General features: G+C 39.6%; 1 protein-coding gene across 3 annotated transcripts; it reads right to left on the bottom strand.

Moving 5' to 3' along the window:
• Window positions 1-300: 300 nt before the first annotated feature.
• On the bottom strand, window positions 301-13,651 carry ddhd2 (DDHD domain containing 2). 3 transcript variants are annotated; one of them, XM_023294165.3, is made up of 20 exons: window positions 13,403-13,651; window positions 12,528-12,710; window positions 10,591-10,783; window positions 9,413-9,606; window positions 9,202-9,291; window positions 8,810-8,930; window positions 8,640-8,729; window positions 8,415-8,556; window positions 8,065-8,273; window positions 7,903-7,964; window positions 7,681-7,800; window positions 7,423-7,527; window positions 6,783-6,959; window positions 6,655-6,681; window positions 6,038-6,193; window positions 5,256-5,358; window positions 5,003-5,164; window positions 4,689-4,820; window positions 2,633-2,801; window positions 301-2,485 (listed from the first exon to the last, which is right to left on the bottom strand). In XM_023294165.3, exons 2-20 carry the CDS (start codon window positions 12,651-12,653, stop codon window positions 2,404-2,406), a joined length of 2,460 nt encoding a protein of 819 aa, XP_023149933.2. In that variant the 5' UTR covers window positions 12,654-12,710; window positions 13,403-13,651; the 3' UTR covers window positions 301-2,403. The 3 variants fall into 3 exon arrangements, with proteins under 3 accessions (XP_023149933.2, XP_023149935.2, XP_023149934.2); XM_023294167.3 differs by lacking the exon at window positions 6,655-6,681 and having other exon boundaries at window positions 13,403-13,626; XM_023294166.3 differs by lacking the exon at window positions 4,689-4,820 and having other exon boundaries at window positions 13,403-13,624.
• Window positions 13,652-14,116: the final 465 nt, after the last annotated feature.

Here is a 14,116-nt window from a genome sequence, read left to right as displayed (position 1 = left end):
AAATTGCTGGCGTCACCTTCAATGGGATGTTCTATTTTAAAAGCTTGTTATATTATCCATTGCATTAAATTTCCATCTTAAACATAACTAAAGAACAGAAAGTAAAATATCACCCTGTGAAAAGTAAGAATGGTGGTATAAAGCAGCAAAAAAACAGGAAATGCTCAAGTTAAGTACCTCAAAATTGCACATAAGCTCAGTACTTGATTAAATGTACCCACTTACTTCCCACCAGTGGCTGCAGGTTGAATTATTGTGTTTTCAAACCCACAATAAGCATGCTTGAGTGAACCACAAGAAGACACTTGCAATGTTTTATTATGGCACACAATACATGTAACCGCATTCATTGGGTATGTATTCAGGAAGGAAAACGTTTGGGATTTTTTGGTATGTATCAGCATATTAGTACCAAACACCACAACAAGTGGCTCTGTTAATGAAGAAGAGTCAAAGACCATAAACTCCAGTTTTTACTGCTTAGACACCATCATTTACAGAGACAATATTAAAGTTCGAGAAAACATCGTCATGGTAACTTTGTGGTAAGTGCATTTCTAAAAGAAGAAAATGAACAACCTCACTAGGTGAATTTATTAAATTGTGCAGCTGTTATACCCATCGGGCTGAGAAACGGCTCATTCAGAGCTTTGTTGGAGGGGCTGCGGTACCCTGACAGTGCATAAAAAAATGAGTTTTTTATAAAGTGAAATTATTCTAACAGAGTTTCTAAACTTTGTAATCTGGACCTTGTGTTGTCAGATATGCAGATTTTGGATATTTATAATATTCTCATATTTGTACTATACATATTCTTTTATATAAAATAGAATAGCTGTGGAATACATAATTTTTATGTAATTTATTCATCATGCCTTTCAAATAAAATTTTTATATGAAAATTCACTTATTGCTGGGTCCATGAGAAATATGGAAATTTTGAGACCTAACATTGGGTCAGGACCAGAATATTTTGAGAAACTCTGCTTTCATATTACAAAGAAGTGCATGCAGTACAGATAGAAAAGGCGATTTACAATACCTCAATACAAAGGAACAGACAGGAGGAACGTGTATCTTTTGGCCCTCAGATAACGAAACAGTTAGGACTGTGTATGTGAGCTTTTAGGATAAATAATATATTACTGTTATGGACTCAAGCAAAGTTACGTGGGTCGACTGTAAAGGAGCAGAAAGAAGAGAGTGGTGACGGAGGAATGTCACAGACCTGGAAGATAGAGGGCGTCTTTTTGTACAGTTTACACAGCGTCATAACATACAGTACTCACACACACTTAAACACACCGTAAAAAGACAACCAGGTCATCTTTTCAAGCACCTGCATTTTCGTACTTTAGTTCTGACATAATTCTTCATTAGGATTTCTTCTTTCAGATACATGTGGTAGACACGATCCGGGTGGCAGACATACTTCAAATCAAATAAAAATGCGAAGAGAACACAAAAATGAACATCATTTTCACTGCCAGTACAGAACTACATTATGTTTTTTATATGGCAGGCATGACATCCACATTACTGCAACATTGCACAAATATAGGAGCAGCAGCTTTGAGTTTCAAGAGGCCTTGATGCCAGCAGAGACAACAGAGCTGCCAGGAAACTTTTAACAGACAAAATATCACCTTTCACTTTCCTAATCTGAAAGCAAACAATGTCTAGTTAAACAATAACCTAACCTGTTTTTGTTTTGTTATGGTAGAGGTTCCTTGGTTAAGAGAGGCTTAAGTCTAAAAACAGATGCCCCGTTGAATACACAAAAACAACATTTTAGCGAATTCTAATTTTACATTTATGATTTTTAGAGTCTTGGAAATAAATATTTTCAGAGTATAATTTACAATTTTGATTACATTGTGGAATTTTTAAAATTTTTTTTGCTGTAAATTAGAAAGAAATGCCAGCTGAAGATTAATCCTACTTTACATACAATGCAAAGTGATCAACAATGTACACATACATACTGTAAGTACTGTGTTTTGGGTATTGACGGTATTTAGTGGTATTTAGTTACTGAAAGTGCAAATTACAGTAAAATAAAGAATGACTCGAAAAAGTGCGACGAGGAGCATGACAGTGATGTTTGTGTGGGTTTGAAACAACTGTCAGAACCTGACTCCAATCCTGCAAAGACAGTTTAAGCGACGCCAAGTGGCCGCCACTGATTCTAACAGACTGGCATATGTGAACCAACGTCACCTGACTGCAGTCAAATGGTCTCCACTGTCAGAGGAGGAGTGATTGTGGCAATCAGGTAACACCAAGACAGTAAGGCATTCTGGAAGAGGGTTGTGCTGCTTCTTGCTCCGTTAGCTGTCCTTCATTTCGTTTTCTTACTTTCAGATTACTGTCATGCACTAAGTATACATTCATACAACTTTATTACTGTTGAGGCTGTTCAAAGGCCACACCTAGCTTGTCGTAAATCTCCTTCAGCAGCAGGAGCGCTGTATCCTCCGACTCCCTAAAAGACAGACAAATAATGTACTTGCAGTAAAAATGAAAATCATTGACGTAAAATGTGATACAACAAAGGGAAAATATCATGATGACAAAATACAAAAGAGCAAAGTTCCTCTAGTCAACACCTCCGCAGATACGCAGGACTCACCAGTAACACAGATGAGACTGGATGGCAAACAGGTATTCATTGAAGCTCTCGATGGGTTTTTCCTGAAGCACGTAGTCAATTCGCCTTCCTTCATTCAGCATTCCCATTTTAATCTCAGGCTGCTCTGTCTGCTCTGCTGATACTGAGGACTCTGCCTCCTCACACACTCCTGCAGGGACACAAGTCACAACAGATAAGGCTGAATAAGCAGACAACAAAACAGTGACAATAGCCAGCAGCAGCTATCTCTTTGGACTCATCTTCTTTGTTAAAATGAGTTCAGATAATCAGATGATAGAGTGGAAAAAGAAGGCAGCACTTTAATCCACCACTGTTCTGCAGCTGAACCAAAGTCACATTAATCTATAAGTGTCTACTCGAGAGATGAGTCACTGTGTGAATGTTGCAGGCATAAACGATGATAACAGCAACAGAACAGGAAAGGTTTGTTCACACATGCTAATAAGATAAAATGTGTTCGACTTTGCTGTTAATCAAATTTCAGAAGACCCTGTGATTTGTAATTCAGTCACCATCTACAACAGGAGCTACCCCACCTCAATGGTCATTTGTTTTAGACAAGAATTATAAAAGATGATTTGAAGAGATTTTAGCAGATATGAGCAGTTTTTAATCACAAAATGTAATGTTTTATAGGACTATTTTACTGTACTGTAGTACTTTATTGTGATCCTGTGTAAAAGGTAGTGTGCTCCATTTCATAGTGGGTATTTTCAGCTTACAGAGAAAGGGAAAAAAATCAGTTTATCCTTCTTAAAGACATTTATTGATAGTCTGAGTCATGTAAATTAATCAGGTATAAACATTATAGTTAATTTTCCATTGAAAAGCACTTTGGGTTAACAATTGCTGTTTTAAATGTGTCATACACATAACTATGACTTAACTTGATAGTTTATGAGTAGATGACTACTATACGACAGTTTATCATGGAGTCAACCTTTTGCTTTGACATGAAAAATGTATATACAATCACCCTAAAATGCACGTAAAGAGCAATCTCACACAAAGAAATAATGCAGTTCTGATGAACCCTAAACAGCTAGCTGTTATCTTCTTATACAATGTAAATTTCTGAAACATCCACCTCAGCATGTTCTGGCTTGAAATGTTAAAATTAAACGATGGTAGTCGTTTTCTCAAATTACCTCACATTATGTAATGATTTCAAATGAAAAACTCGCTTTAAGGGACACCTAGTGAAGAGTGAGAAGTGTCATTGAATTGTACAGTCCGTTATCACAACAGCTGTATTCCCCTTAAGCCATTTAAGGAACAGAGAGAACTGACAGATTAAATATTTAAGATGCAGGACGTGTAGCCACATGTACCTACTATAGGTGATCTTATACTGACGGATGGCGTTACCTGCAGGTTCAGCTCCAGCCATTTACTCATGTTAAAAAAGCTAGTGTGATCGCTACTGTGCTGCTGGGCATACTAGAGTGTGCCCTGGGACAGATACTTGATTGAAGCAGACAATGAATTCAGCCAATCAGAACTAATAGCAGGGAAGGAGGGGGAAAGGCCTGAGGGAGGTGTCAGTAAATTATGCTAAAGTTCAAGACAAGACATACAGCAGGTGGTAATGCAGTCAGGCAAGGGGGGAGGAGGAGCAAAAAGGTAGTGAAGAGCCTGTGGCAAAAATGGTTTAAATTATATAACATTTGCTTTTTGCATAAGAGCAAATGTGCCAAAGTAATCCATTGTAACTAAGCATTTTTTAAAAATCCTGCAGGTATTGCAGGATATCATTAATAGCTGAAAAAAAAGTAGTGATAGTGTGTAATTTTGCCTCTTTTGTCTGAATAATGGAACTTTTTCCAGATTAAAGCTGGTGAAGTGAAATGCAACAAACTGAAAGATGGTTTATGGGGGCTCATAGGCTTTCACAAAATCATGAGAGTTCAGAAAGAGTGCTCTTTGAGAGAGGACTGGAAGGTTACTAAATCAACCTCACAGCAGTAATAAGATAGAATTAGTTAATTAATTTATTTTCCTAATTCAAAACAGCCTAATGACAATCCTGGCTTACCTTGGAAATAATGCTTATGAAGGGCCCTGGGCCACTCCAGTATTTTAGTCCAAAAACCAGCACTTTTGTCTTCCCTCTTAGCAGAAGCAGTGTCTGCCGCTGAGGCTGAGGTACGAGACAAAGTGGTAAGGGCTGAGGGAAGCAGTAGAAACCAGCAGATAGAGTAGAAGAGAGTGGGGGGGAGGGTGGCAACATGCAGAGAGGGGTGAGAGGAGTATGAGGACACTGGGTTAGACACACTCTGGTGCACATTCACACTCATACACACACACACATACAAATAAAACAATGGCAAGTAAAAGTGCTTTTTCTACCCTGTGTCTCCTGAAGGTTTCTCTCTATTGAAGATTCTCCTTCCTCCACTGGGGGCAGGGCAGCAACAGGTAGTCTGGCAAAAGACTGCCATGCTGTACGTAATGATCCCAGTACATTGTTCTTCAAATCCATACTCATGCGGGTCAAGCTGTCCTTCAGTTCTACAGGACATAGACAAATAGAGATGGACATTAACCTAAAGCTCATACAACAGTACTGGTGAACAAAGTCAACAAAGAGCAACAGTAATACCCAGGTGCATCCTCTTGCGGCCTTTATGGTGAGGGATTAGCATGGGCTCCACATCCACGTCTGAAACAATCATGGGCTCTATCCGATATGCAACAGGATCATACTACACGGGGGTGAAAAAGAAAAGATAGATGCAACTTTTAGTAGATGACCTCTTTCTTATGTAGGAAGAGAAAGACTCCAGTTTCAGTGTCTTTATGTCAACAGTTCTCTTTGATGGCGTGAGTTAGGTTGGCATAATCTTGGATGCAACAAGTAGGTTAGAGTAAGTAGGTCAAGTGAAGTGCAGTGTACTTGTTGGTACTATTAGTTATCTTGTTATTGTCTTAATGATCACAGTCACATGTGTCACTTCCAATATCAAGTTCCGTAACATTCAAATTTATTTAAAAGACAAAATATAAAGTATATCTGTGGCAAATACAATTAATTAAATTCAATTTTATTTATATAGCACCAGTTCAGAACACATATCATCTCATAGCACTTAACACAGTGAGGTAAGACCTTACTTATTTGAAACGGAGAACCCGACTATTCAGAGTTCCCTTTGGATTCGCTATGAGCAAGCATTTGGCAACAGCAGGAGGAACCAAACACCGTCAACTTTAACATGGAGGGAAAAAAACCTCTGACATAACCAGGCTTAGAGAAGGTGGCCATCTGCCTCAACCGGTTGGGGTGAGAGTAAAAGCTGGTATAATTCTTTTTTGGGTCAGAGCACAGGGTGTGTGCTAGAATGGGAAGTGTATGAAGTATGCAGTAAGTGTGTGATCACTCACTGGGTGGTAGATGTTGTAAAAGCGCTTGCAGGTTGGGAAGGTGTAGTTTGGATCGATGCGTTTAAGCCCTCGTACAGTCAGAAACATTCCAATTGGAGAGCCAAATGCAAAAAACGTCTGAGGTTGGAATGCCAGCTGTGGATAATCAATGGATACCTGTGGATAGAAGGTAGAGTCAGAAACCTGTGCTGATTTTCACAGTTTTGTACAATGAGGATATGTAGGACACATGTTGATCTATTAAGGAAAATGGGAGAGTGCTCCTTTGTTTAAGAATGAAGTTTAAAATCATTAAAACTACAGTATAATTCATGACAAGACAATGTCAAAAGAGCAAATAAGGAGAAGACCAAGGAGATGACTGTTCATGCAGGACTGACACGTGTGTGAGCACAGATACAGAGTGTGGCACTGGGTTGGACACCTCACTGGGACAAACACAACACAATGTGACACTACCATGGAAATGCTATTGCTCATAAAAGAGCCACTACAATTTAGGTGCCTTGAGACTTCCTGACCAAACTGCCCAGTATGTTGGTAAACTCGAGGCACAGTGAGATCGAAAACAGCAAAGGACAAAGCCTGAGAGAAAGTGGACACCCTGTGAGACACACCTGTCCCTTGGCTATGCTCCCATTGGTCTGTCCACGCAAGCGGGGGGAGGAAAGAAGCAGGAAGGTGCATCAAAGCTTCACCTCCCAAGCACAAATAAACATACTGCATGTGTGTGCATGTGTGCTACCTGTCCAATGCCAACATCGAAGTATTCATAGTCTACAGCACTGGTGACAGACTGCGTCCTGTGGAACTGGGACTGCTGAGGCGTCGCTCCTGAAGACTGGTTACCATCGTTATCACTGGCAACTTGAGGTGGTACTTGCAACCCCAATGCCTGACGTAATGCCTCTGTCTTACAGTCCTGTTCAGATTAAGAAATATTAAAAGGATATATGAACCACAAATACAGTAGAGTCTATCTTTTCAGAATCATTTGGATCACTTTGGATGATTTAGGAAAGCTCCAAGCAAGAGAGGAACTGGCCATAAATTAAATGACAAACAGCCAGCTTCTCACTGTTACGTACAGTAAATTGGCTCCTTTACAGTAAATAGTTGCATCTTGTCTTTAGAATTAAGAATACATATAAGTACACACAGCCCACATCAGCACCAGTCAAACATTATGCAATACATTCAATGAGTTGCTTTTTTGTAAAAGAAAAAAGGGAGATTATTATGTGGCCTTGATGGACAGTGAAGGTATAATAATGCAAACTTCACAACCATCCAACTATTTCTTCCAGATAAAGTCCAGATCCAACCATGCTATGAAAAAGAGTTGGTCACCTGCATCAAAACAAGAAAACAAGTTTAAGTTTCACCTGTCTGACCTCTGGAAGCCACTTCCTCCTGACATAGTTCAAGATCTTCTTCCGGGGTCCAAGAGGAATTCCTAGATCTTTGAGATCGCTGTCTTGGCAAAGAGCCTAAACACAGAGATTCTTGGGTTTTTAAGTCAAATCAAATTTCTCTCAGGAGGCTTTAAGGTCTGTGCAGTATACACCAATTCTGTCCATAAACTCTCAGTTCTAACTGTGCTTTAGGCTTGATATTGCATGTTCATTGTGTGCACTTGTTACCAGTGATTCTATGTCAAGGTTTTCAGCCTGCAGTGTTCCCAGGTATTGCTGTAGGCCCAGTCTGTTTAGAGTCTGCTCCAGTGTGTCGCAGTTCACATTACAGAGCTCACCAGAAGGCACCTTAACCACAGAGTGGGACAGAATAGTACAACAGTTTTGTTTTATTTACATATAGAGAAATATTAATTTTTTCCATCTTTTATAGTGTATGTCATGTCGTACCCCTTCTCTGACTTGTGATCCATTCCTCTGATTAGTAAGCAGGTCAAACAGGATCAGTGAACCTGAGGAACAAGACACAAAGCAGAAGAGTTGAAAGTCAGTATTTTTATGTTCAGTTTCCTTGTGACTGTGTGTGTGTTTCTGAGTTTGCGCATCTCTAACCCAGGCTATGGCCCACTACTGAAACCGCCTCATTGAATTCTGGGTGTCTCCGCTGAAAGAGGGCATGCAGTCTGTTGATCTCTGAAGCCACTGTGTCCACTATGGTCTGGCAGTAGGTGGGGCTGTTATAGAAAAACAAGTCCAACAGAGTGTCGTTGGTGAAATGTCTCAGCCTACTGATGCTGGGTAGAGTGATCCTCTGGATGTCCCTAGAAAGTGGAGAAAGAGGGAGAAAGTGAAAAAACAAGGAGAGTAAGTTTGACCATTTTCAGCAATTAACAGAGACAAAAGTAGTAATGATCAATGGAAGCATCTTGTTTTGTTGACTCTCTATATCTCTTCATACTTACTCGTCTACACCAGTGGCATCCCCATGTAAAGCGCTGTGCCAGTTGACTGGGAGGAACTCCACTCGGCCCACCTGGCCATCCTGCTGAGCACGCTTATAATGAGAGGCCAGGAGGGACAGGGAAGCACTCCTGAAGTCATTTACTGGTGAAACACGTGATGAAAAGGTGTCATAAATGCACAGAAATAAATGTGAACATACAATACATATATACACACAAACTTACCACATTGTATGATGGATCTGAAGCGCAAGTCACATGCAGGGCCGATGCCATGCACCATAAAGACAAGGTGGTCCACCTTCTCTGATTCACCTGGAAACACAAATATAATGAGCCCAAAAGTGCTGACTATGGGTAATACAGTAAAACTCTTACAGTACTCCAACACATACCATCAGGTATTTCTACAAAGACATTGTCGACTCCCCTCTTGACAGTTCGCGGTCGGGTCTGCTCCGAAGGGGAGGACACCCACTCATCCTGCAATCCTATTGGCTGATACTGCATTATCAGCTGAGACAGGAGCAGTGAACAGAGGCTTATTAGAAGGAAACAACATAACTAATTTAAAATGTTTCTAATGTTTGTCATTTAAACCTAAAAAAAACATCTTTTTTGCTTTAACTTGTTTCCTCAAGCAATGGAATGCATGTGTTTTCAGACATGGTTTAAATGTCTGATACTATTTGCAGCCACTGTATAATCAGAAAACCCATGGTGTGGCTTCGTCATGTATATGCAGTATTTATTGCTTACAAGCTAATGTTTTAACAGCAGACCTTACCTTCGGATTGTGTAAGATAACAGTCTCTCCAGTAGGAAAGTCCAGCTTCCTCTTCCATTCGTCCAAGGTCACTGCTATCATATATGCATCCTGAAAAATATGATGTGCAGATGAGAACCAACATACATGAAAAGAGTAACTTGGGAACACTCAAAGTTAGTACGAGAATAAAGTTAGAAACTTTAAAAACTTTGCGTCAGTGTCGGACAACCTCCAGATTCTTGCTGAAGTCCTCTGGGTAAGGCATGAATTTAGTGTCTTTATCTCCTTTGTAGAACCAGGTACAGCGGCGAACTTCAGTGGGAGCTTGCTCCCAATACACAGCATAGCGCATCCTCTCCTTGACATGTACATCATATCGCTCTCCATCCACAGCCACCACCACATCCTCTTCCTCATCTCCTACTGCAAAGTAAACACATAAACAGGCAGATGTAAAAACAAACAAACAAAGAAAAAGTTCTTATCCCAGTCTTCACAAATGAAAATCCTTGCTCCGGAAACATGTTTGCTGAAGTTTCAAATATTTGTGCTGGATGCACAGACGACAAAACTATATGAACCTATTATTTATGGGAATGTTCAAGGCTTCTGGGATTCTGGAAGAAAGTTGTTGAATGTGTAAGCCTACATGGCTTGTCATGTATGTAATTATAGTGTATTAGGGGTTGCGTATACTACAATTGCATTGTTTAACCAGTTACTTTTCAAGCTATATTGATCCACAGGACTATGTTGACACTTTGCATTAATCAATGCTCACATGAGTCTGTTCTTCTGGAATAATATAACAAATCTTCTACAGAAATGTTAACAAAAGCCCTAACACCCTGTCTTTCTTTGCAGATAGTTATATTGTCAAAGCAAAAAACAATAACTTGTATTGACTGTGAAGTCCTTACATAGAATTGAAGAAATTGTCTCTCTCAAAAGATTTGGAAATCATTCACTACTCTTTTTCTATTTTACATTTCCCTTTGCGGGGATGTAAATGATCATAAATGTAGACAAGATTTTAAGTATGTTACAGGAAAAGCACTGCACCTGTAAAACCACTGTGTCATTTTAGACCACAGAACTGTGAAACTAAATAATGAATCATAGTTAAGCTCACATAAAACCGGCCAGAAACTGAATTTTAACTTGCTGTTAAACTGCTAGTGACAGTGAGCATGTCCTAACAGGAAAATCTACTACCCTGCTGGGCACCAGGCCAGTGGTGACCACAAAGCTTAGACGCTCTAACTTTCCAACAGCTGTTTATAGCAAATACCCTCTTTTCCAACTTTTCAAATAATGACATAATCCATAACCTCTGATAACCTATTTATAACCATACAGTACATTTAGACTTTATAAAACAGATTTTAATTAAATACAAATTCTTACCAGTGTTGCAGGCATTCTCTAGTTTGTCTGAGTCTTCTCTGCTGAAAGGAAGCCAAGAGGTGTCGTCATCGGCACGTCGACAGAAAAACCAGTGAGGCTGCACTTCTTGGTAAGGAGCTGGGACTGACTCCATGTCAAGCATCTCAAAAGAAGACGTCGAAGAAGGAGAGACCTCATCCACCACGGGCGAAACCTGAACAAAAATGGTGGCAACATGCTCAAGATCTGAAATCAATATTTCTTTTTCCTCGTGTCACAAATATTGATCATTTACCAGGAAAAAAGGAAATGCCTGCTATATACAGTATATAATTGCAGTACATATACCAGTGTTTTCTATCTTTAGAACAGCCCACTGCTCAACTCTGAAGGATAAGAAAACATAGAACTAAGTATGCATTGGTCTACTAAAATCCCGTGAAATAAACTGAGACCATCAGACAAAGCAAAGGACACTGGGTAAAAAAAAGGATCAGGCCTCCTCTTGGCCAAACACACAAAGCTCTGTTTTATCCTTTCCTTCTCGACAGACTGTCTCTTGTTTCTTCTGCTTCACTAAACTGATACGACTACAGCTCGGAAACAATCTGTTTTCACAGAATATCTTCTGTCCACAAACAATGTTGTTCTTAATAGTTTTGGTACTGGACTGCTCCTGTTTTAGGATGTTACAAAAAAAAACATGCCACAGTTTGGCACAACACAAAGATTACAAATCAGCAATTCAGTTTACAGTGTAATGTGCCTTCAGCTACTATACAGATTTCTAATATGATAAAGGATTAACTGGAATTGAATGGAACACCCTTCCAAAGAATTAAATCTTGTTGATCACCTTGTAAGAAATTTCTTTCTGCATGAGTACTGTCTGCCAGGATAGCAAACCATTTAGCAACAAACTCTCTGGAATGTAAATGATAAAACCTCCTCACAGTCAAAGGCAGAAATGTTCTGACACCAGCCGTGTACACCACACTGGGTTTGTTGTCTCTCTTGCACAACTTGCTATGCCAAAACTCTACTATGTGTGAAGACCATAAAGGGGGGCAGCATGTGATGCCCACCTATAGCTCTCTTCATTTCCCCAGACACAAGCTCAGCATTTCCATTTACGCTTCTGTCACTTGGTGAGTAAAGAATGCAGAAGCTATTTTTGTTTGAGAGGACAGGAACACAAACAAACACCTTGTAGTCTTTCAGTTGTGGCTTTAAATAGAGCCACATTACTAAAATCAACAGCTGCACTTTTTCAAATTCAGGATCGCTTTAGTGACTGACACAGTGCAAAATTAAATTTCGTATTACATAAAGTGGTCTTTGTCTTTGTTTTTCTGGCAGGTTTCACCTTGCCATAGATACCTCCAAGTGGGCCAATTTCTTCCTCTGTAAAATCAGTAAATGAATATATACATCAGTAAAACACCGCTGAAACTGCAATCCAACTTGTAGTTAAACTGCCACTAATAGTGACCAAGTCCCTTCAGGAGAGTCCAGCGCCCTATTCGGCATCAGGCCAGCGATGACAACATTAATGTGTTGACATTTTAATCAGTAACACAGATTAGGCAAGACCTAAAAATAATCCTTACTGTAAAGCACCCATTCACATCCATTGTGTACGACATATCTATTCACAATTCATCAGTTTCTTAATCATCAGTTTCTTCAACAGAGCCTATTTCATTGTCTTTTTCAGCACTGCAAGCATCACACCAGCATTTGTTTGTTTTAAGAACATCCAGACTTATCTTGTTATAATGGGAAACAGCCACACTGAACAAGCCCAGACTATGTACAAAATCTCTCTAATGTTTAAATGTCAAAGAAAACAACTTGGGGTAGGAGCTATGGGAATTAACTTGACTGGGATTTTGGATATTAGTTGGATTGAGGTTAAGGTTAACAGAAACATCACAAACATTTACATCTTTACACACCTTCACCTGATCCTCAGGTGTTTTCACTGTGGCCTCAGCCTGAGTGGAGCTGTCAAACAGGTCCTGGTTGTTGTCTTTTGGGGCAGCCTGAGATAGACCCCCCTCCTCAGTCTGACTGAATGACATGAGCCCAACCCTCAGCCCTTAACCTGAGGGGGGCAGGAGGCCAAACAGTCACAGGACCTGTAACAACACGAATGAAAGAGACAAAACAGGAGGCTGAAACACTAATAAATGAGACTGGAGCGATAACAAACTGTAGTTATCAGAAACTGTAGTCTCATTTCTTAGTGCTTCACCCTCATGTAGGGACAACAAACTGTAGTCACCACTACAGTTTGTTATCATTCAAGTCTCATTTTTTAGCCTTTCAGCTTCCTGTAGTGATAACAAACTGTAGCTGAAATCTTGATAACTTGTAACGTCATCACTGTAGTTAATGTGGCAGAGAGACAGACAAATCAGAACCATTTTGGCTAACATCTTACCATACAAAGGTTTAGGTTTATTTTTTAACCACTGTTCTGATGAATCATAAGCAGATACTGTAACATTTAATACAATGAAATACACAGTCAGGCTACTACTAAAGTTAAATCACACAATATTCGTATATGATGAATTATGCTGTGACAATTGAAATTCTCTAAATTCTCTCGAACGAAACTAGCTGAAGTTATTTCTCATGTTGTTAGTGTATTTTAAAGGTTGCAGTAAGCATATTGTTGAAGCCAGGGGTTATTGACGGTAGTTGAGATTCAAGCTAGCTGAGTTACGATGGCTAGTAAAAGGGACACTGGTGTTAAGTTCTCAAATCCTGTCGGTGTTTTAGACATCATAGCACTCGTAACAGACGACCGGTAACGTAGACTCACCGTAAACTTCACATAGACTGAAAGCAGAGAAATTGTATTTGTTGCTTAGCTTGCAGTGGCTAACTCGGCTAGCCAAGGACAGCCTCCTGTCAAACGCTGCCAAGCTACGGAGTCGGAAATACGAAGTTTACTAAAGGAGCCGTTACAAATGAACGATGTAATAGAAAAACAACAGCTTATGACAGCTTCACTAATTGAGAGGGGACTTTCTATGATTTAAGAGCTTTAAAAATGTCTCAATTAGTGGCAGAAATTCGTAAATGCAGCGTTCACTGCTAATGGAAACAAATTTCTAACACATTATTAAAATCTGAACTGTATTTTAGAATGGATTTCCGCTGTAAAACAAAGTAATTGTGCATCGATTAAATTCAGAATCGAAAACAGCGTCGGAAAACGTCACACGTAGTTGAAAAGTAGTACACTTTCAGACTACAACTTAAAGTTCCGAGGAGCACTTGAAGGTAACATGAAACGCAGCGCATCAGCACGACACCGCCCCCAAATAGCACGCCGACGTCACGAATTAGTAATAAAGTACAGTTCACTGATTGTTTTTCTAAAACGAGCTGTCCAAATTCCACGCTTCCCCATTCCGGTGCAGGCTACAGATAAGGTACACAGCTGATTTGTGATGTGTATTCTAAGCACACTTAGTTGAATATTGTAAATATAAATGGAATGAGTGTCAAAAGGTTGCAAACATATCCAGTT

This window comes from Amphiprion ocellaris, chromosome 6, assembly GCF_022539595.1.
Source record: "Amphiprion ocellaris isolate individual 3 ecotype Okinawa chromosome 6, ASM2253959v1, whole genome shotgun sequence".
Lineage (NCBI taxonomy): Eukaryota > Metazoa > Chordata > Actinopteri > Pomacentridae > Amphiprion > Amphiprion ocellaris.
This window is presented reverse-complemented; position numbering and strand designations above follow the sequence as displayed.

Bases quoted from the DNA above. Each gene is read 5' to 3' on its own strand.
- ddhd2 (XM_023294165.3), bottom strand. From the start codon at position 12,653: ATGTCATTCAGTCAGACTGAGGAGGGGGGTCTATCTCAGGCTGCCCCA. The intron at 8,557-8,639 runs GTAAGTTTGTGT...GTGTTTCACCAG, and splicing joins CAGATCCATCATACAATGTG to TAAATGACTTCAGGAGTGCT. The intron at 7,801-7,902 runs GTACGACATGAC...TCTGTGGTTAAG, and splicing joins GATCACAAGTCAGAGAAGGG to GTGCCTTCTGGTGAGCTCTG.